Source organism: Amphiura filiformis, chromosome 4 (genome assembly GCF_039555335.1).
Source record: "Amphiura filiformis chromosome 4, Afil_fr2py, whole genome shotgun sequence".
In the NCBI taxonomy this organism is placed as follows: Eukaryota; Metazoa; Echinodermata; class Ophiuroidea; order Amphilepidida; family Amphiuridae; genus Amphiura; species Amphiura filiformis.
Genome location: NC_092631.1, coordinates 11,722,092 through 11,746,636, shown reverse-complemented (window position 1 = coordinate 11,746,636; position 24,545 = coordinate 11,722,092). Strand labels below are relative to the sequence as shown.

Genomic DNA, 24,545 nt, shown 5'->3' with positions numbered 1-24,545 from the left:
ACTGTAAACACCCGTTAAGAAATAATTTATGCTAATCTTTAGTCGCAATCTGAATTCGATGCCGCAATTGAAGTCGACTTCTCTCTGTGTAAACGGGGTCAAAGTTCCGTCAGGTCAAATTCACATACTAATGATACTGGATTGGGGTTCAACAGTTTCACTACTGTAATATATATTTTTAAAAGTGGGGAAAAAGTGATCCTGCCTCACAGCCCAGGAATCAAACCCTGGACTTGAGGTTGGTGAGACATTGCTTGGCCACAGGAGGGAAGGCCATATGAGAATGTAATTGACACCCCAATGCTAGACAGTTAGGTTCACAGATGTATGTCAGACTTGATATTCTGCACTCAACATCCACAATGATACAATCAATATTGTAATATCACAAAGAAAAGATAGAGTGTAGTGCGAGCATCAAAATAAGTGTGCAGTGTTAGTACAGATTTAAAAAGAAGCCACCATATCTGCAGCATGCTTTACAATAGCTTTTAACAGCTGTATTGCAATTTACCCTAAAAATACAAAAATATGTAGCTCATAAGCAGGGACAAATGATTTGTGCAGAAGAAAAATAGCAAATTGTGAGGAAATGCGCAGAAAAAACAGCCAATTGCACACATATATGGGGCAGTTAAACACACACACCCCTGTTTGCCAGCAATCACAGACATTGTGTATTGCTATGAGGATGCGTGTATGGTGTTTTCATCCCCTAATCATGTGTCTGTGATACAAAATGGAATTTTAGCAATCAACTGCTCACAATATTTTTTACACATATGGTCTGTAGTTTTTACCAAGTTTCGTTCAAATGCATTTTGCATGCATTTGCGGTCTATTGCAGCAGTTTGAAACAGCGGAAGGTCCTTGGTTGTAGGAATATCCATGGCGGAAGGTGAACAATATTGTGTGTGCCCGCGTTTGGCGGCAAACATGCACGTATGCATAGAAAAATCAGGAAGGAGAAAAAATATGTCAAAATATGAAATTATGCACCATATCATATAGGATATGTAGTAACAAAATAAACAAAATTATGATATTGAAATCACACAAATTGTGTCAATTTTGGACAGTTATTAGGCTTGGGACCATTTTAAAAAGCACCCTCTCTCTATCTGGAGTTTCCTACCATTTGACAAGGTTGCATACTCTTTAAATGACCCCGGGGCCACTCAAATCAAACTTGGAAGTCATCCTCAAGCAGAAAAACACAGAAAAGGGTAGGGTTTACAGTCTGTGGCATGGCAGGCCGCGATAAGGGTAGAAACTTAAAAGCTTTTTGCAAACTGATAGGGTAGCCTTTTTAGCCACTTGGCCTACAAGGTGGTGTTAAGGGTAGTGATTTTCATGTTTTGTCAGACGCCGTGTTCCGACTGGTATTTTACATACACAGCAAAAAATATTAAAGCCCGTACAAGAGCCAGTGTATTAGGCCTACTATATTTTATCAGTGAAAAGGGTGTATATTTTCAGTTGATCAGTGAAAAGGGTTCCAATTTTTGCTCCAAGGTCAGTGATAAGGGTTCATTTTTTTCACTCAATGAAGGTCGGTATTTAAGGTTGGGAATCTAAGGGGCTGCTTGAGAAATGACAACACATAATGGTATATGAGTGCCCCCCACAGGTTAAATGATTCCCCATGTTTCAAAGTACAACCGCTTTCAAATCTTATTCTCTGTGATTTTGTCACAGAATCACTATTTTCACCCCTACTACAAATCCCCAACTATTAAATGCACCTGTGTGCTTTTCCAACATAAATAATGCCTCAAAGTGTCTTCACATGCAACCATATTATTTGAATATATTAAATAATGCACCTATACCTGGGTACCTCAAAGTCTCTTAAGAAACTCAGTAAGGGACCGTTCACAAACACTTGTTAGGGGGGGCCTGATGCAAAAAAAAAATTTCGGGGTCCCCCTTTTGATATGAAAATTATGGGTCAACCCCATAGAAAAGCATATAAACTCAATTTTCCCAGGAAAATTTGTGGTCATTGTTTTCAGCCCCTCCCCTTAGAAGGGTCAAAAAATTTCAGCCCCCCTTTTTGCATCAGGCCCCCCTTACAAGTGTTTGTGAATGGTCCCTAACTGAATGCATGTGTATTATGGTCCCATAAAGGAAGTCAATGGTATGAACACAATACCAGCAGTAGCCAGTACAGCATTCCTACCTGTGTGTAAAGATGGTGACAAACAACACAGCTCTGCATCAGCGGATGCTGCGTTTTAAATCATTGGCAGTTTCTAATTTTTGATGCCAAATTATTTCTGCGAGATATGTATAGATACTTAAAGACAACAAACAATTTAAAATACAGCTCTCCCTACAAGACTTCACACCCTGCCGATCACAAACATCATTCTAGGTTAAATTATTCTAATACCCAATTGCGATACTCCAAATATTCAGTAATAATACATGTTAAATACACAAACATATTAAGCAACACAGATAGGAGACAGAATAGCAAATGGTTGACACTACCGTGTCACTTCAAACAACACTGACATTTCAGTACAGACGAACAAAATGACCATTTGCATTCACATATCATATTGAATTGCACAGAAGACTTAAATTTTGCTAGAAAGGAAAATTTTGTGTTGTGTCACATGATTTTGCACCACAAAAACCTTTGGACCCTGCTTATAAGGGGATGTTGAACATGTTCAACTCTAGAATAATTAGTACACTTAAGGCTAGTACAAGGGGCGGTCTGTCATAAGTTTGTAGAACATGGTATTTTACTTTGTCGCAGGGTAATGCATTTGGTATCATTTGAAAGCTTATTCATTCAAACCTTAATTGCAAAAGAGTAGATTTTTGCAGCACTCTATCTGGGCAGGACACACTGCAGAGTAGGCCTACCTCCTTCAATTCACAGGTAATACCAACATTGAGCACAGGGTCATCATACAATTTGTTCCAGACAAAAGTAAAAAAACCAACAGAAATTGATCAATGCAAAGTTGATGTGAATGTTGATAAAGTCCTTAATATTCAATAGCAGCATAATGGTCCCTCAAAACACCTGCTGACTTCACCCCTACTGACATGCATGCGGATACAAAGGCATTGATAAAGAACCAAACAAAAAAGATGAAATCTCTCATGGAGTTGTTTTCAACACAAATCCATTCTAGAGTGTCATCTAGATGGGAGTCCCAGATCCTTCATGCACAAAATTGATACCAGTTAACAGAATCAGGTCTACATCCCTATACACTTAGAATGAGGACCCAGAGACAATTTAATCAATAATTAGCTAAAGGTAGTAATACATACATTAATCACTGGAATTATGAGTCCATTTAGTGGAATCTCCAGGATCTCCCACCCCTATGAAGATAGGTATAGATGAGTTGACCTCAATGTTTATCAACAAAGGCAAGGGACTGGTATATCGATATGCATGAACAAACTGCATACAACCACCACAACCACCACACTGTTCAATAGCCTTATAGAGGCCTTGCATGTGACGTACGGTGACGTATGGGAGCACGGTGGCCTAGCGGAACGGGCACTGACTCATAATCGAAAGGTTGCGGGTTCGAGCCCCGGCGACACCATCGTGTTGTGCCCTTGAATAAGGCACTTTATCTTGATTACTCCTCTCCACCCAGGTGTTTAAATGGGTACCGGCATTCTTAAATGCTGGGAAGGTAACAGACTCGCTGTAGAGGAGGTGTAGCGATCCCCCTATAGCAACATTACATGGAGGAGTCTGGCCCAATCGCCAATGAAAGAGAGATGGGCACTCCGATCACTGTTTATACAGGATCGACTCCTTTACTTACTTACTACTATGTGACGTATCATCCCGTAAATATGGCGGACTACTCAAATGCATTCAACAAAAGCATGATTGCAATCTACCGTGACAGTTCGTCTCACACACATAACCCTGCACTACGATCAAATAGGTTGATGACAACCGCCATAACTACGGTGAAGGACACCGGCTCAAATCCTTTGTTTGGAGCCAATCAATAATTTCATGCAGGGCCTCTATTGTGATGTGGTGGGAGTTTTAAAAGCATGGGCCTTGAACAAAATATGATGCACGCGCATACTGCCAGACAAAAAAGAATGGAAACTGTGGTGATGTGTGCGCATAGTAGCCGCATACTGCCAGGCAATGACGTCAGAAGTCAACTCATCTATATAACATACAATTTTAATAATTTTTAAGTGAAAAAGGTTGTTGGCAGGAGTTGGAATGTTCTTGGATTAGACTCTGTACCCTATTCTCAGTTTGAACTAAAGTAACCACCATGTGGTCCAGGCTGGTGATCAATAATGGTGAGCCTTCACTGAAGAGCAGCTCATGGAGCAATCAGAAGTCTTCCATTTTGTTGACATAGAAGGTTTCAAGACAAATTCAGACAGGCGCATTAAGGTTTGCATTGACCATGTTCAAGAGTGAGATAGAAAGAATTTGGCTGCTACTCTTATAAATAAATGTTGGTATTTATACAGCGCCTTTCATATGTGCACATGTACCAAAGCGCTTTCCACTTTCAAGTATCTTGTTCTACAAACTTATTGACTGCTCCTCATACCTATACTGATAGACCAATGTTATGTAACATTGGTTTGTTTTTAACTCATTCAATATACAAACCAGTTCCATGTGAGTGAGAGAGATGTTGAGGGTCATAGTGTGTGGGTTAACATCCTTCTTACTCAAGTGGATCTGCTGAGCATATGAAATATACAGATCATAGAACTGCACTCTTAAAACAAACTTATCAAAATGAATAGATTCCTCTTCAAAGGGGGACTTACAAGGTTTCTCTTCAATTTTACAGGGGTTCTCTTCAAAAAATGGTAAAAAGGGGTCAAATGTCAAATAAGAGATTAATACTTGCCAGAAATATAGAAGTATACTTTTTATGCTTATTTGTTATATTTCTGACAAGTATAAAGCTTTTATTTGACCTTTAACCCCTCATTCAATTTACAATTTTTTAAGAGGAACCTTGTAAAATTGAAGAGAAAGTCCCCCTCTGAAGAGGAATCTATTCATTTTTATTGATTTTTTATTCTTATTTTTTATCCTTATTTTTTTATTCTTATTTATTGATAAGTATGTTTTAAGAGTGTGTTTTTAAAATTTTACCCCATATTATTCCACCTTAAATTAAGGACCTAAAATAGAAATGCCATCAGAATCAGGAGGAAAATAGATTGTTTCACAGTTTTGATAAAAATACCAATCATGCGTGCACATCAAAACATATTCAACCAATCAATTTCTGGCAATTTTAATATGTAATAGACTATGCAGTGGACACTGCATTCAATTTAATACACTGCATTAAATATGTGTAACATGATATATATTAATGCAGGAGCTGTTGCCAGTGTCTGTGATTGGTTGTAGTATCACACATTCAGAATGATCTATACCAGTAAAGTTGAATTTTGAAGTATGAAGAGAATTGCTATTGTGGATTAATTTATTGCTTTGAATTTGAAGTTTTTTAAATTGTAGGTTCTGCATATATTTAGCTTTCTTATGATTTTTTTATTTTAAATATTGGACTTTTCTAATAGAAGTTACAGAATATTGTGTAAAAAGTCATTTGACAAAATATTTTGAAAATCTGTCAACTTTACTAACCATTTTGTTAATTTGGAAAAAGCCATGCAGGGATTTTTGTTGTGTGCTGTTCTTATGTCCACTAAATAGTTGATATCTATTGATTATTTATGATGTTACGAAGCAATCCTTGTATGGAATAAAGGATATGTTATGCTTGAATGACCTATTACTTTTCTTTATTTGATGGCAGGTTTGACAATAATTATAGTAGTGTGTGAGTTTCATCATGTGATATTAGTGGTGAATTCTTATTATTGGTGAAGATAACATTTGCAGCCAGGTTTCCTTGAGCAAGTCATATCCTCTTATTCTCACAGGGTTACAATTGTGCTCAAAATCACAAAAGCATTATTCACCATTTTTAGTACTACATCTGTGTCCAATTTGGTGTATTTCCTACCAATATATTGCACAGTATGGCTGGACATTGGTGAGAAAGAATCCATATTGGCCTTTGAGCTATACACACGTTCAGTTTTCATCCATTTTCAACAATATCGATGTCACATCAAAACAAATCAAGCTATTTCAATGAAAATAATAGAATAAGTAGATGACACATGTGCCAATGTATTGCACATATTTGAATCTACCAAAAAACGTTTCAAAACGTAAAAAGGGGCCAAAGTTTAAAAAATTTTTCCTGTGTGGCTTTTCACCCTTTTTAAACTTGGTCCCATTCAGTATAGTAGTAATTTCTACAATTAGGTTTAAGACTGTTCAAAAGCATAGGCTATGTATTATCAAAATCATTTGAAGGTTTATGTTTTATTATATTGCGTGTTCATAGAGAGTAGTAGAGTATTATATATACTTAGCAAATTGACTGTCTGTCAACTTGCATATAGGCAGGGGCAGATCCAGGAATTTTCAATAGAGGGGGCGCCGAGCAACCGCCACTGCCGCGGCGGCTCGGCGCCAACCTGCAAAAATACATGCACCGAGCACTACTATAACATGATGTCAGGCGCCGCTCTGCAAAAAATAGAGGGGGCGTGCGCCCCCCTCTAAATCCGCCCCTGATAGGCCCTACATCTGTACATGAGGCGCAGAATCGCACAAGACGATGAAGAATTTAACAAAGTGAGTATTTGCTACTTTTGCTTAAATCAAAATACATTATAACGTCTTTACGGAAAAACTTCAATCACGCACGAACATTAATTCATTTACTCTACAAAATGAACAATGACAACTAAGAAAACAAACAAGTAGCCTAAAGATGACTTCATATGGGTCTTTAGAAACTTTCATAAATGGGACCAAGTTTTAAAAAGGGTGAAAAGCCACACAGGAAAGATTTTTAAACTTTGGCCCCTTTTTACGTTTTGAAACGTTTTTTGGTAGATATTAATTCTTTTTTGTGGTATATTGCGCAGTAAGTGGGTTCTTTGTAGTCATGCGAGGCGAACTAGTTGGATATCCATATTTCGCGGTTAATGGTTCTTTGTAGCCCTGCGGGGCAAACTAGTTGGATATCCATATTATATTTCGGGATGAGTGGTTTGTTTTTTGAAGCTTCGAGGGCAAACTAGTTGGCAAACTAGTTCGTGGTTTGTGGTTCTTTTTAGCCCTGCGGGGCAAACTAGTTCGATATCCTCATTTTGCGGTTAGTGGTTTTGACGACCCGTAACCACCCCAATCAGCTGCATGGGGTAAGAATTATTAAAAAAATTAATAGCTGAACCCAATAGTTCAGCGAGGGACTGGAAACGACATATTGATGACTATATATAGAGTGTATTCAATAAACCCAAGCAGAACGAGAGCTGCTAAGTAACCGTTATCCATAACCATAAACACATGCATGATCAGACAACGAGTGTTCAATTTCCTCATAGCTTCCCACGTTGTACACACGTCAGTCGAATTTGGCGGTGTTGGTTTGTTAGCCCTCTAAGCTATAACATCGTTCACTTTTTGTTGAACTTTGTATGTGGGCCTACTCACTGTAATAACATAAAGATCAGTCTGATCAGTGTGATATCATTTCAAGAGGTCACTTCACATGATCAGGGGTGTGATTGGTGCTTTTTGAAAAAAACCCCAAGGCAATGAAATTGCGAAGCGGAGCGAGCGCAGCGAGCGGAGCTCTCGCCTGTTGCGGCCGGGGGTCCAGGGGCCCGCTTAAGGGCCCCTGGTGGGGTCCAGGGGCAACGCCCCGGTGGGGGTTGAGGGGGCGAAGCCCGCCAAAGCCAGAGGGGTTTTACACACTTGAGCACGACTGGAGATGCAATTTCATGGGGTAAAAATGCAAAAATGAGAAAACATTTATTATCTGTGAATACATACTTCCAGTATCATATCATTCACATACACATGAGAAATTGCATCACCATTTTTGCACAGTACAGTGTGTCTATAAATCATCCAGTCAGGGTTCTAAGGAATTTTCATTTTAAAATTGGAGATTTTCTCATATCCGGAAACTGAAAATTCCGGAAATGTGACATCTCTGTTAAGCATTTAGCTCTTGGTCCAGGGCCACTCCAAAAGCGACAAAAAAAAAATTTGAAAATCCGGAATTTTTTTTTAATCCCAAAAATCCGGAAATCCGGAAAAATCCGGAAAAATCACACCCCTGCATGATTAAGCTAAACAGCCTAATTCGGCCCTAATTTGGTAAAATGATCTAACTTGAAATTAAAATCGCTGTTTCGAGAAAAAGAGCTTTAAAGTTTGAACACTTGACGTTTTTCTTTTTGAATAAAATAAATTATTAAACAGATCAAATGTCTTAGAAAATATATAAATCTCATTATTTGGTGCAGAAAAAAATTAAGAGTCCCACGTAACATCGCATGGTAAAAAGTGAAAAGTAATTGAACAAAATGGTGTTGTTCAACGATGTTTTAATATAAAATTATACACTGACTTTCGTACAAAAGTACTTTATCAAAGTGAGCAAAAACAACCGCGACACTCCCATCACGCGCCACTACAACGAGATTCCCCATATTCCGTCTGATCTTAAAGTCACTTGCCTTCTCCAAACCTCAGGTTCAGATCACTAGCGTTGGTTGAAGGAACAACATACAATCAATCAATCAATTTATTTCATCCATTCATATACATACTATATGCAATTACGGCACCCTTGCTGGCCCTGATAGCATCGGACTTAATGTCCAATTTTCTGCATTTAAACTTTAATTTCCTTTTGGTCACGCCCTGCCCATTTGGTAGATCTTCATTCTCTCCATTATAGCAGTTTTTTGTATTAATTTCTTTCTCTCTTTCTTTCTTTCTCTCTTTCTTTCTTTCTCCCCTTCTTTCTTTCTCTCTTTCTTTCTTACCTCCTTTCTTTCGTTTTTTCTTTCTTTCTATCATAGGCCTACTTTCATTATTCCTTTCCTTTTTAGTTCTTTTTCTTTTCTTTATTTCTTTCTTCTCTTTTCATTTTCCTTCCTTGCTTTTTTCCTTTCTTTCATTCTTTCTTTCTTCCTTCCTTTCTTTCTCTCCTTCTTTCTTTCTTTCTTCCTCTTTTTTCTTTCTTATTTTCTTTCTTTCTTTCATAGGCCTACTTTCATTCTTTCCTTTCCTTTTTCCTTTCTTCATTTCTTTCTTCTCATTTCTTTTTCCTTCCTTTCTCTCTTTCCTCCTTTCTTTTTTTCTTTTTTCTCTATTTTGCTCACTTTGATAAAGTACTTTTGTACGAAACGTCAGTGTATAATTTTATATTAAAACATCGTTGAACAACACCACTTTGTTCAATTACTTTTCATTATTTGGTGGCATGGTGGTGATTTGAGGATGTCACCAATGAAAAGAGCGGCCTCACATTACCCATGATATGGATTTATCTCAAAATGTCCAAATTTCAAGTTATTGTCAATTCATTTTAAGCCAGTGGTAACCAGTATTTCAAAAAAGGGTGTAGCTTTGAATTGATGTGATGGGATTCAATTTTATTCAATATCTATGCCAACCAACAGATCGTTCTACGGTTTCACAATTTAAATTACTATAGGCCTATGGCCCTAGATTGCCGAGAAGGATTGATGCAAACATCATGCATGTGAAATGTTCCAAAGGTTAATGAACGAGAATGAAAAGAACAGATTAACTTTATCATGTTTGTCTCCCTATGCATGAGTGCGTATATTTATGGCCTTTACAATATTTCCTTATGTTCTTGTTAGGTATGGGGTATTATTAAAATAAAAAATAGTTATATTAAATGAAATCCTGGCATAAATAAATCGTCTTCATTCAATTGTGCTCTCTCTAAAGCAAGTAGAAATAGCTTGTACACTTTCAACATGGGAACACGTTTTGACGTATCTATAATTAGTAAAAAGATGTAGCTCAGCGGCCAGCCAACAAAAAGAAAATGTCTATAGTAGGCCCTTAGCTGGCCCTATACGTGAAACAAGATTTTCTCTCTGAATTGGCCGTATTTTATGTGTAAGAAAATCAATCGCATTATCGTGTTCACTCAAAAATTTAGACTGGGCACTTCTGGGTTGGGTATCTATAGATTCTATAGAATTTAAGTGTGATATATTTTCGATGGTAAATATATTTCACTTTCAAAGTTTGTAGTTTTCATAATTGCAATTTCTGAATATGATATAAAAAGCGGTAATAAGTCTATAAATGTAAGAGTATCGGATCATTTTGAATGTTAATAAATGCGAAACGCCTTCGGTAGACACCAGCAATATCAGGGATTGCCGCGATTCTTGCAGTAGCTTTTATGAATAGAATACAATAGTGGGTACAATAGCGGATACAATAGCGGAACAATAGAGCTCTCTTACGGGCAAATAAACCTCGTCGTGTTTTGCTCAATTTCACTTCTTCTTTTTCATGAACTAACCGTTATTTTTTAAACTTGTGGCAAAACATCTACCGATGTTTTTAATTCAAAACATTATAGACAGGGGTGGATTTAGGGGGGTGCACCCGGTGCCCCCACCCTATATTTTGCAGAGCGGCGCCTGACTGTGTGGGCGCCGAACTGCCACGGCAGCGGTGGCTCAGCACCCGCCCTCCATTGAAAATGTCTGGATCCGACCCTGATAGATCATTCAGGGACACCGTGTATATATGCCACACTCTAGCATTGAAGATAATTGAGCATTATTGTCGACTTGGTATTAATAAGTGTACCTGGCCATTTCATCAAAATGTTATTGTTTTTCATGCAAAATGTAATATAGTTGTCTTACGGGTGTAAGGAGAGAGAATAAGTGTCTATTCTAACATCTTTATTATTTAACTTCCTTTAATAGTATAATATTATAAAAGTATATACTTTTATTGTCAGGCAGCAAATGGACACATGAATCCCACTGTAATGTATTGTTAGATCTGTGAAGTTTGTTTTTTTGCACATATAAGGGATGAGGTATGAGCGTTTGGACAGTATTTATTGTAGGACATTAGAGCACATCAGACATATTGAATTGCATTCTGAATACGAAGAATGTCCTTCTGATATCAAATAATTTTGATTTTTTGAAATTCGCAATTTAATACACATTTTATGGCAAATGATTAAAAATTGATATTTTTGATATTTAACAGTACTCGAAGTAAACTTTATAAATCTAATGATTTATACTTAAAGTGTATGTAGGTGGGATGAAAAGCCGACGATGAATTGAAAATTTTGACCTTTCGTATTGAAGATATGAATTTTTTCCCCAAAACACCAAAAAAAATTAGGTCTTTTTGGGAAAAAAATCCATATCTTTAATATGAAAGGTCAAAATTTTCAATTGATCGTCGGCTTTTCAAACTACATACATTTTAAAATATATCATTAGATTTATAAAATTTACTTCGAGGACTGTTATATATCAAAAATGTGAAAATATCAAATTTTAATAATTTGTCATAAAATTTGTATTATATCGTGAATTTCAAAAATGAAAATTATTTGATATCAGAAAGACATTCTTCGTATTCAGAATGCAATTCGACATCTCTGATGTGCTCTCATGTCCCACACAAAATACTGTCGAAACGCTCAAAACGCTCATTCCAGATCCCTTAAACTAAGTTGTATAAATTTTCTTACCTTTGTTTAAGCATAATACAGGGAGAACCACAAAGTGTGACACAAATAATATACATCATGACTTCTATTTCTAGTGCTTACATTTTTATACAAATCATGAAATGTCAAAAATGCGACTTGTTCCTGGTTTTGTCAGAACGGGTCACATATGATTCATGAATGTGCTACTAGTAACCCATCTGCATGAGTAAATAAAATATTGCATGGTTGCTTAATTCCACTGTCTGTCCACAGATGAGAAGGCAATGGGTTATCCCAGTTGAAACCCATACACCCCCTATGAAAGACTTCCCACACAGGGGTGTAGATTTGTGTAGATAAACATGTAGCCAGAGGTTTCCAGTGGTATAAATATCTATTTTTTTGTTGTTGAGAAAAGTGAGGGGATGAGGCTGTGGATCATGACTGTAAGTGACTGTATTACCCCACAATAGGCCATTAAACAGTATTTTGGCGGCCATTTTGAAAAATGCCCCCTATTGGTCTACCGAGTTCTCCGATTTTTGGGCACCCCTTCCAGATTCAATACATACGGCCTAAAGTACCAAAAATAATTTGGTACGTTTGTTCTGGCTGTCCCCCCTATTTTGTTAAGCTACCTGACCATGCCCACATACCATGATTATTAGCTGGAGTGTAGACAGTAATGCACATTACATATGAGCTCATATAGCAAGACAAGAAAACTCATTAGAATGATGAAAGAAGGACATCCACTTGTGTAATACGCTGAATAACCAGATGGCCAATGGATTATTTCTATCATCCAATAAATCATTAAAGCCACAAAAAAGGAAAGAAAAGAAACAGGCTAAAAATAATTGTTCCTGATCAGCAGTTCAACCAGGAAGCAATTTCCATCTTTAATAAATCACTGACAGGCCATCGAAATCTCAGAGAAAGGATATAAAAATAAATATATAGATCAAATAAACAAATGGGAACAATTCTGACGAAAACTGATTTTTTTTCTGGGAAATATGAATAATAAAAATAAAAATTCTAAGCTTGAAATCGGGCTCAAAAAGCAAAAGTTTCAGGATGTAAATAACTTCTGGAAAAGCACAATCCCTGGGAGCAATGAGCGCTTGGTTATAATTTTCCATTAGCTCATTCACTGCTTCAAGCCTACAACCTTTAATAAGGCCAAAAAAAAAAAAATTGTTGTGTTGCCCTCAAGTGGGAAAATGGGAAAGTTGGGTCGGACGGTCGGGATTATTATTATTATTTTTTTTTAAACCTTCAGTTTTTAAAAATCCCTCAAATATTAAATAATGCTTCTTCAATTGGGGGACATTTGACAATTTTGACTTCTGGATACCTGTTAGACATCAATTAAAGACTAGTCTTTCAATAAAATATTAATTTCAAGTGAAAAACATTGATTTTTTGAACAAATCTGTAAAAATCATCATTTAAAAAAAACAAACTAGATGGACCGCGGTTCTCGGATGTCGCGGTTTTCGACGCACAGCGTCGACCGTGATGCCTCCACCAAAGGGAGCGATGGGGCACTCAACAGTTGATACAAAGCAGTTTTTATCAATTGCAGATAATCTCTGGGTGACCCTGGATGACCCCAAAATGACCTTCCAAATATTTGGCTCTAAATGTTGACTGTACCCACCAAGTTTCATGCACGTATGACAGTTTTTACTAATTTGACCTCAGATGACCCCTGGATGACCCCAATATGACCTCCCAAAAATTTGGCTCTAAATGTTGACTGTACCCACCAAGTTTCATGCCCATATGCTAATTTTTACTAATTTGACCTCAGATGACCCCTGGATGACCTCAAAATGACCTTCAAAAATTTCGCTCTAAATGTTGACTGTACCCACCAAGTTTCATGCCCATACGACAGTTTTACTAATTTGACCTCAGATGACCCTGGGTGACCCCAGATGACCCCAAAATGACCTTCCAAAATTTGGCTCTAAATGTTGATTGTATGTACCAAGTATCATGGCCATACAACAGTTTTTGCTCATTTGACCTCAGATGACCCCTGGGTGACCTTGACCCACTAACCAATACAAACTCGTTCTGCCTGGGGTCAAGATGCACCCACCCACCAAGTTTGAGGAACGTGCGACCCCTAGTCTCTGAGAAAAGAGGTAAATAAGGAAAATGGGCCCCCTGACCTCAAATGACCTTTAACCTCAGTATATGACCTTGAACCTCACCCAAAAAAAAAAGTAGCCAGAGTTTTTGACCATGACCCCACCTATCCTGAAAATCTGAAGTCAATCCGCCCATGCATGCCCGAGATATAGCGTCACTCAACAGTTGATACAAAGCAGTTTTTATCAATTGCAGATAATCTCTGGGTGACCCTGGATGACCCCAAAATGACCTTCCAAATATTTGGCTCTAAATGTTGACTGTACCCACCAAGTTTCATGCACGTATGACAGTTTTTACTAATTTGACCTCAGATGACCCCTGGATGACCCCAATATGACCTCCCAAAAATTTGGCTCTAAATGTTGACTGTACCCACCAAGTTTCATGCCCATATGCTAATTTTACTAATTTGACCTCAGATGACCCCTGGATGACCTCAAAATGACCTTCAAAATTTCGCTCTAAATGTTGACTGTACCCACCAAGTTTCATGCCCATACGACAGTTTTACTAATTTGACCTCAGATGACCCTGGGTGACCCCAGATGACCCCAAAATGACCTTCCAAAAATTTGGCTCTAAATGTTGATTGTATGTACCAAGTATCATGGCCATACAACAGTTTTTGCTCATTTGACCTCAGATGACCCCTGGGTGACCTTGACCCACTAACCAATACAAACTCGTTCTGCCTGGGGTCAAGATGCACCCACCCACCAAGTTTGAGGAACGTGCGACCCCTAGTCTCTGAGAAAAGAGGTAAATAAGGAAAATGGGCCCCCTGACCTCAAATGACCTTTAACCTCAGTATATGACCTTGAACCTCACCCAAAAAAAAGTAGCCAGAGTTTTTGACCATGACCCACCTATCCTGAAAATCTGAAGTCAATCCGCCCATGCATGCCGAGATATAGCGTCCGGACGGAAGCTCGGAAGCACGGAAGGACGGAAGCACGGACATTGCAAAAACAGTATGCCTCGCGGTGGAGGCATAAAAATGCTGACCCTGATTTTTTAGGATTTACGGTCGGTCGGTTGAGGGCAACAAAACAATTTTTTTGTGGCCTAATACACTGCAGTACATGCACTACATATACACACTCCAATTTGAATGGAATGAATGTTACAAAGATACCAATGGTGTTGTTTGCTTGCGTTTTTCTGTGTTATTTTTTAAAAAAATGCATTGCTCATTGCAGTTTATTGTATTAAAAAACTGCACTTTTCAGACCTGCTACCGGAATCAGACTTTTTTGTTTTGTATTTTGTCCTTAAGATCAAAGCCTAAATTATCCTTACGGTTTTCTCAGGATCATTCTCATCATGGCGTCTGGTCCAAGCTGCGAAAGCATGGCCAATGTTTCCTGAAATTCGTCCTCTGCTTCTTTTCTTGATGTGGTTGTAGGACAGCTACCGACACCCATATCATCGTCACGAAAACGGTAGAAGACGTACTTGTCATTGAAAGGCTGTTCCCTGCATACTGAGAAGGCAATTGGGTACAATGCTAATTAGTTCATGCATTCTGTATGACTGTCAACTGAAATTGATGCAAAGATAGCAAGAGGCTCACTCCCAGTTTTGACAGGTTGACACTAGAGAGCTTGCGATTTCCAAATGTACGTATCAAAGGCCCGTGCATCTATTCAAAATCCCGTCACATGAGAGTGATTTTGAATAGATGCATGGGCGTATGATAAGTACGTTTGGAAATCACAAGCTATCTAAATATCGTCAACAAAGCCTTGAGGAGAACTCACAAAATAATACGCAGATATCTACTTCCCTATTACATTCTAACCAGATATAATATTTAGTCCATATTTTCACAGAGGAGTGGCCTTCTTTTCCTTGTTCATTCATTCATTCATTCATCATTCATATAGTACTCACATAAAAATATTACAGCACATATGATAAAAAAAAATATACATTATAAATACATACAAGATGTGGTCAATTGCATGAAATACTAGATATAGCTACAAAATATATGGATTATGGAGTAAACACCAGACGAGTACCAAGGATAGCCCAAAAGCCTCAATAAAATTGAGGCTTATTTCCATTGGGGTCCTTAAAGAAAAAAGAAATGGGGGAAACAAGCAGATCAGGCAACAGAACCAAATAAATAAATAAATAACTCCCAAACCCAAAATATTGCACATAAAAAATAAATAAATAACACCCAAATCCCATATATAGCACATAAATCATGACCCAAAGGAAAAAGATCAAACCCCGTGTTCTTTGTCTTCAAATCTGTTTCTCACTTCTCTTTCCAAACAGGCCAGCATGCTTATATAGGCTTTTTAGCCTGGCTTGTGCATTTTGTTTGAGCCTGGTCCCATCAGGACCCAAGCGTATCTCCACACGGAGCGACCGTTTAAACAAACAAACAAACAGATACATTCACTTCATATTTGTAGTTATTATATTGTGGCTTATTGACAATTCGCGAAATTAAGTTGCTGCGAAATTAAAGTGTTTTACAGTACGTTAACCTACCATGTGTGATAACACCTTCCTCCAGCAATGCTTGCCACATGCCTACCGCCTGCTGTCTAGAATGCACTAGTGGACTCTGTTGCATGAGCCATTCCACCATCTCGCTTCCTACAAGACACCGGCGATATGTCGTCAGTTGGTACTTGCGATCACGGATTAGTTGAGGTGACCGCGTCATGACCAGGGTACGCAGGACAAATCCTGCTTTGATGAGGCGCTCTGATGGATGCTACGTAAACAGAGAGAGAGTAGTGCATGATTAAAGGTTTGGTGACAGATATAAACAAACTCATGTGTTATATTTTTATGGAATATGTTCCTGCAATGTTTTGGTAATACACAAAACAACAAACTTGTATGCATATCAAACAATACTTTGAATGTTGTCTTATTAGCATGGTAACTTTATGACTGTTAATTTTGCCATTTCATCATCCTAGTAAACTGTATACCATCTTTACTAGCTGTGTTTTTGTTTTGTATATAATATATTTTGTAAAGCACTCATAAGCTTGTGACACTGAAAGTTTGATAAATGGTCTTTTATTATTAAAATTATTAATATATCAGATAGATCGTGATGATAATAATAATCTTGTTTCAAAATGCGTTGACCACAATGCCTCCATCTTGATGAGCGTTGTTAAAAATGTGTGATTTAATTTTTTTTTAACAAAAATATATTTGAAATGTTTTTATTTTTTTTGGAAAAAAAGTAATAAATAAATCAGCTAAATATCATAATAACAAACTTACAAATTAGACAGCCAACAAATTAACAGGAACATTTGAAAGTAAATATTTTTGGGAAAATAAAGCATTAGAAATATTTTGTTTGAAAACAAAAAAATTTGAAAAAAAAGCTCATTATCATCATAATGAATATGCAAATTAGATCCAAAAAAAATTGGCAGAGTTTTAACGGCCCTATCTATCCTAGAATATTTGAAGTCAATCTGCCTATTCATGTTTAATTTGGAAAAACAAAGGTGTGCCTACTATATGAGTTGGTGTTATAGACAGTTTTGACATTTGCTCATGGCATTTAGAGTCTTGACAGAATCAATTTGTCTTGTTTTTAATCTGGTAGTTTTGACTTTTAATTTAGAGAAATGACATTTGTATGTTGTTGAAAACAATACAAGAGAACTTATTTCAAGTTACCATCGTTCAACTCCCTGTGCTTGACCACATGGCATGTAAGGCACAAAGGATAAAATCTGAGGGTCATTCAATAAGTTCTACCTCTGCTCTTATAACTTTGGTTCTGTAAAGGATAGCTTTTTTAAACTCATTGGAATGTCACCTACAAATGAGGGCACATGTATATTGCAGGCACGAAAACTGGCCTAGAAAACAAACACTGAAAACCATGGGTTTTTTTTTACCATTTTCTGTTAATTTGATTCAGAAATAGGCTGAAGAACACTGAAAACAATAACAAAAATGCTGAAATCAGCAAAAATGCTCAAAATTTTCATGCCTAATAATGATATGATTTATGAAAAACACAAAACATTTACATGAGAATGTCTGCGTATTCTGCCTACAAAATTGGAGGTAGAATTTTTTGAATGACCCTCGTTTGTTTCCTGTAGGTGTTCCACAAATAAAAAAAAATGCAATGTGTATTTTTGTTTTTCCCTTCCATTTTTAATGTCAAGAGTTATGGAAAAATATGCTTCAAAACCCAAGTAGGTTAAATGTAAACTAGAGTTACGCGGTTCGCAATTAAGGTGGCACACACACAGGTATGTATATAATGAAGGTTTGTTAATAAAAATAATATGCAAATTAGCTCATTGATATTCATAAATTTGCAAATAACATGACACAAAACTATACAACACACCAGGCCACCATATCCAATCACCAAACCAAGTTTGATATAATATTGGATGGCTGAGCATGATACCATAACATATCGGATGAGTCATAAAAATATCGGACGAGCCAACGGCGAGTTCGATATTTGTATGAAGAATCCGATATGTTATGGTATCATGCAAATAAGCCATCAATATTATCATATAGGTTTTCTTAACTCCTAATAACCCTGAAAACATAATAATGAAGTTGATCGGTTATTGTGTTTAAGCTGCAGAGTGGATTAATGAAAATGTAGGCAAAATATGCAAATAAGCTCATTCATTAATATTCATAAATATGCAAATAACATGACACAAAACTATACAGCCCACCAGGCCACCATATCCAATCACCAAACCAAGTGTGAAATTGATCGGTTACTGCGTTTAAGCCGCAGAGTGGATAAATAAAAATTTAGGCAAAATATGCAAATAAGCTCATTAATATTCATAATATGCAAATAACATGACACAAAACTATACAGCACCTCAGGCTACCACATCCTATCCCCATACCATGTTTGATATAATATTGGATGGCTGAGCATGATACCATAACATATCGGATGAGTCATAAAAATATCGGACGAGCCAACGGCGAGTTCGATATTTGTATGACGAATCCGATATGTTATGGTATCATGCTAAATAAGCTCATTCATCAATATTATCGATATTATTAGGTTTTCTTAACTCCTAATAACCCTGAAAACATAATAATGAAGTTGATCGGTTACTGCGTTGGAGCTGCAGAGTGGATTAATGAATTTGCTTCTGCCAGACAGCCAAACAAACAAACAAACAACCAGGCAAACATCTGGATGATAACATAAGCCCCACATATGTGTGGGGCCAAAAATGGAACTTAAAAATGCTATAGATTCTAATATGTGACCAGCTCCATTAAAACCACAGAACAAATCACCAGACACAGTTTTGAATTATAGGCCTTTAAAAGATGACATTCCCATAAAAAATAAAATTTTGGAATTCTTAATTTCATGGTATTTGACTGTGGGACTAAGTGGACTTTCAAATCCTTGAAAGTGTCTATTAAAAGGAGGTTTATTTAATCAATAAATAACAGTTGAACTATGATAATCCCTATTCCATCCTGCAGGAAACTAATTGGCCCATTAGTCAGAATAGCAATTTGGCAAAAATATAAAGGTATCATTTACAAAGTGATCCATATCTTGAAAATTATTGATGCTACACTACGCAAAAAAAGTTTCTTTATGGTTAGGAAATTTACTCACTATTAAAATCTAGTACTAATTTTGTACGTTTGCTAAATAATTGCATGCGGGTGATTGTCCTGTGCATTTTGACAAGCTCAATCTTGTTCCACTCGTTGATAACAATGCGACGCAATCCCACCAGTTATGTATCTGTCTTTATCTTCTTGTTGACTCGTCTCTTGAGCTGATCCCAAAGTTTCTCCAAGGGGTTAAGATCAGGGCTTCTGGAGGGCCACTCAAGTGTCTCAATTCCTTCTGCTTCCAGGAATGCAGCTGTCATGGCTGCAGTAATCATGACCTGTTTTGAATCCCTTTTCCAAACCCATCTCTCGAAACATAAATCTCTTAGTACCTACTCACCTTTGTCTTTGATCATTCATCTGCACAATAAGCAACAGATTATCCAACACGCATCAAGGAAAATTCAAATTGAAAAGGCGGGAATAATGAAACCATCTTGGATCAATGAATCAGCTCTAAAACCATTGAATAGGCTTCTTTGCCATTTTTATTTGTCGACCTCTCGGTACTTAAACATTCATATCTTTTCTCAGGAGTGTCGTAGGGTAGTGATTGAGGTGTCAAAATACGCAGGACAATCCCCTGCATGCGATTATTTAGCATACATACAAAATTAGTTGCTAGATTTTAATAGTCGGTAGATTTCCTAACCATAAAGAAACTTTTTTTGCGTAGTTCATATATAATTTTGGTATCATTTTAAAGCTTATTGTCTAGTGCTTACATTTGCATTCAAATCATGAAATGTAAAAAATGTTGCTTGTTCCTGGTTAGAGCGGGTCACACATGTATTACTGTCTACATCTCATACAAACTGTATTAGAAATGCACATTTTTACGTATTTCTTGCATGAACATATCACCCCCATGAATGATATTAAATGCAGTAAAATAGCTTCCAAACATGAAACATGCATGCCCCACAGGAAACAAATTGTGTGGAGTGTGCTTATTGTTAATGAGATGTGTGAGCTGTATGGTTACCTGTACTATGGGTAAGGCAGGGTGGATAGTTTCAGGGCATTCTTTGGTTCTTTTAGGTGATGTCTGTATGGAAAATGGGTAAAACACACAAATACAATATTAACATGTACTCTTTCTCATAATTGTCCATGACATCCCATTGACCTTGCACAAAAGAAATGTGGAGATACGGTCTTACGCCCCCTCCCGTCCAGAGCAGAAACCTGGGTAATCATCTATTATAATGAAAGATAAGAAGACTAGTTTGCATCTGACGTCACTGTCAATCAAATTCTCTACGATCCTTGATTGGCTAATAGCGCGTACAAGGAAGGTCGATTCATCCGGCTGGTGCCGATCGGAGAAAAGGAATAGCAGTGAATGGCGAAAAATACGTACTCTTACAAGTCAAAAAGTGCAACCCATAAATAGTCCCCCTAAAATGTAGAAATTGAGTTTATTAGTTTCATTTTTCAGCCAATGTGTCCTGATATACGTTTGTTTGATGGTTTTGATGAAATTACATGCAAACACATTATTTTAAATCTGTTCTGGCAGAATAATTGTGGAAATCACATATTAATGTAAAGTCCCAAGAATTGAGTTTTCATCAGCTTAGAAATTATGGGATGGGGTAAATATGTCACATTAGCAAAAAACAGGCATTTTTGATTCATGTTAAAAAAATATATATATAAAAGATAAAAGGATCCTCCTATAATTTTACACTGAAAATCTAATCAGGTTGAGACACTAGTCATGCTAACACCTACCATGTTTCATCATCATAGCACATTCTCAAGATAACTTGTTCACATGCTTTCCTAAACACACACATACACCCACCTTCTACCCATGGACACACACACACACACCACCCCAGTGATCACTAAGTTTCTCTCTGAACATATATATATTTCAGGCAAGACAAAAAATACAGCTAATAGGGAAAAAATCAATAGTTTCCCACCAAATATTGCAGAGGTTCAAGAATTGCAAACGTCATCTTTCATTCCATTATAAGTGTTTACCTGCAATTTACGGTGGGACAGGGAAAGTAATAGTGACTCAGAAGCTGCTAGCAGCATTGCTTAATCTTGGTGACTAAATGTACAACAAACACAGTCGTTGTGCAGATACACTTTACCCCTTTGGGTTACAACTGGTGTAATTGTCAAATTCTGCTTCTCTCATTAGAAAAATGGAACTATACATGCCAAAGGCTGCAGCTGGGATAAGCCAGTGTGTCACAAATATGATGCAAATCTATGAATAAAATAGCTGCCTTGATCTGAATTTCCGACCCAAACTTTTTGTGAATGTCTTAAGGGATCTAAAATGAGCGTTTATTGCGTTTCGACAGTATTTTTTGTGGGATATGAGAGCACCTCAGACCTATCGAATTGCATTCTGAATACTGAAGCATGTCTTTCTGATATCAAATAATTTTCATTTTTGAAAATCACAATATAATACAAATTTTATGACAAATTATAAAAATTGATATTTTTCAAATTTTTGATATATAACAGTCCTCAAGTAAATTATATAAATCTAATGACATATTCTTAAAGTGTATGTAGCAGGGAGGAAAAGCCGACGGTCAATTGAAAATTTTGACCTTTCATATTGAAGATATGGATTTTTGTCCCAAAAAGACCTAATTTTTTTTGGTGTTTTGGGAAAAAAATCCATATCTTCAATACGAAAGGTCAAAATTTTCAATTGATCGTCGGCTTTTCATCCCACCTACATACACTTTAAGTATAAATCATCAGATTTATAAAGTTTACTTCAAGTACTGCTAAATATCAAAATATCAATTTTAATGATTTGCCATAAAATGTGTATTAAATTGCAATTTCAAAAATCAAAATTATTTGATATCAGAATGACATTCTTCGTATTCAGAATGCAATTCGATATGTCTGATGTGCTCTAATGTCCCACAATAAATACTGTCCAAACGTTCATACCCCAGCCCTTAACACATATAGCATGAAAATACGAAGTAAATTTCTAGAAGTGTCATGTGCACAAACACGCCCCCTATAGCCTGAGTAGTTGGAATTGTGATAAAATCAATGAGTGGCGTAGCCATGATTTGGGAACCGGAGGGGGGCACAACTTGTAAATGTACCGACAGAAATATTTTTTTGCTTGGTTTGAAAAAGTGAAGAGCAAAAAAAAAATGGATACTAGGCAGTACAAACATAAAAACACAAAATTTGTATGTATAATTCAATTTAATTCACAATTTTTCATCATTTTTTTACAATTCTCCCCTTTTTTCTGTCACTGTGAGTTAACCCAATTTTTTTTCACCAACACCTTCCGTCTACCGATGGCCTTACATGAACCAACGGCCATGACGAGCGGGGGTTTATGTACAAAATATTTCTTGCACATTAATTTGTTTAGCAAAGATACATCTGCACCAGAACGAAATTACAATGTATTGTCTATGGAGCAGTGTAATACACATAATCATGCATAACTCACAAATGCAAAATCGGAATCAACTGAAATTTTGGGAATATGCTTTTTTCGTGGATATGTACTGAAAAATGTCATAAAAAGAGGATGCTAGGATCACAAAATACTCCTTTAAGATAATCTGCACACAAACATGTCAATCTATTTGCAATGATTCATGAATTGTGCAAATTAGCTGCTTTAATTTGCATTTTTTTCACCAAAAAAACCATACGGTTACAGAGCATATTGGGATATCCATCCACACACCCCTACACACAGCCCTATGTGCAATTGCCTCCAAACGTGGACGCTGTTTAGGATTATGCAAACGTGGACGTCCGAATCCGTACTAAATCGACATACAGAGGATGTTTTCTGCCACTTTTTGTGTGTATTTTTGTGGTTATGGAAATTAACCTATAGTGGGAATTCCAATTGAATGAACGCAGCTTTCAATAGCGTGACGAATTTTTGCGTACACTGCGCGATGTACACTGCCAGCGTGTGCGACTGTGTGTGAGTAACGCGGAAGTGAATCCAACCATGCCAACGCACTCTTGATTGGATAGCATTGTATCCAAAGTCGTGCGTTCGCGTTGTAGTTTGAAATACGCAATATACGATCGCGGTTGGATCGAGTGCAGCTGTTAAAAGCTGCGTTCATTCAATTGGAATTCTTACTATAGTAACTGCGGATGTCATATTTAATATAACAATAGAGGAAGTATTTCGCAAATATTTTTGCTCTTTCACATTTGCGGTCATTTGCAGACCTCCACAAAACCGAGGACTGTCCCCATTGGTGAGTAGTTCACGGTTGGAATGTGGAATGTGTATGTGTCCTCGATTGCACCTCCCCCCTCCCCCTGTGTGTTTTGCCACCAACCGCAGACATTGTGTATTGCTATCCAACCGCAGACGTGTGTATGGTGTTTTCATCACCTAATCTTGGACTAAAATGGCAGATTTTTTGTCTCTCAGAATTTTACCCATCAACTGCTGACTTTATTTTTTACATGTATATGGTCCACGGTTTAGAGCAATATCGCTCAAATGCAGTTAGCATGCATTTGAGGTCTATTGCAGCAGTTTAAAACCGAGAGAGAGAGATGAAAAAGGGACAGAGAGATGAGAAAGCGGGAGAGAGAGAGAGAGAGAAGAGAGAGAGAATGAAAGAGAAAGTAAAAGTTGTGCTTAATTTACCCAAGAATGCAATTCCCACCATATCATCTTGTCATCAGCATATTCATAATTTCTACTGAAGCACTCAAATTCTAGTTTGCCAATGCAATGTGAACCAAAACGGATGCCAAAGCCCCCATGGCTCTTGTCATTGCATTGACACCCCATACAGCAGACATTACTAGCTTCATCTGTATTTCTTGTACAAGGATATATTGAGGCAATTTCCATTGTCATTTTCTCTTCCGTTTCTCTTTCTTTCATGTTCCTTGTGTTTACCTTCTGGTGTATTTTCAACCTTTGACCTATATAACATAATACTCATTATTCTTTTCATCTGTATAGCAGGCATTGACTTTGGATTTGAAAATGTAAATTATTATTTTCAAAAAAATATTGACCTCCTTTGACATGCTGATCTTATGCAAACATGCATAATTGCATATTTTTTAGCAAAATTCAGACCCCAACGTGACTCCAAACTGTACACAGTATGTGAAACT

At 37.0% G+C, this 24,545-nt stretch overlaps 1 protein-coding gene across 2 annotated transcripts in view; it reads right to left on the bottom strand.

The window, feature by feature from the left end:
- Positions 1-24,545, bottom strand: part of LOC140150544 (rap guanine nucleotide exchange factor 4-like) — a 234,827-nt gene that overhangs the window by 65,202 nt on the left and 145,080 nt on the right. For both annotated transcript variants that reach the window (XM_072172576.1, XM_072172577.1), the window contains exons 7-9: positions 20,404-20,466; positions 16,290-16,518; positions 15,081-15,264 (exon numbers count right to left, since the gene is read on the bottom strand). In XM_072172576.1, the coding sequence (XP_072028677.1) occupies positions 15,081-15,264; positions 16,290-16,518; positions 20,404-20,466 (476 nt within the window). The remainder of the gene's footprint in view (positions 1-15,080; positions 15,265-16,289; positions 16,519-20,403; positions 20,467-24,545) is intronic.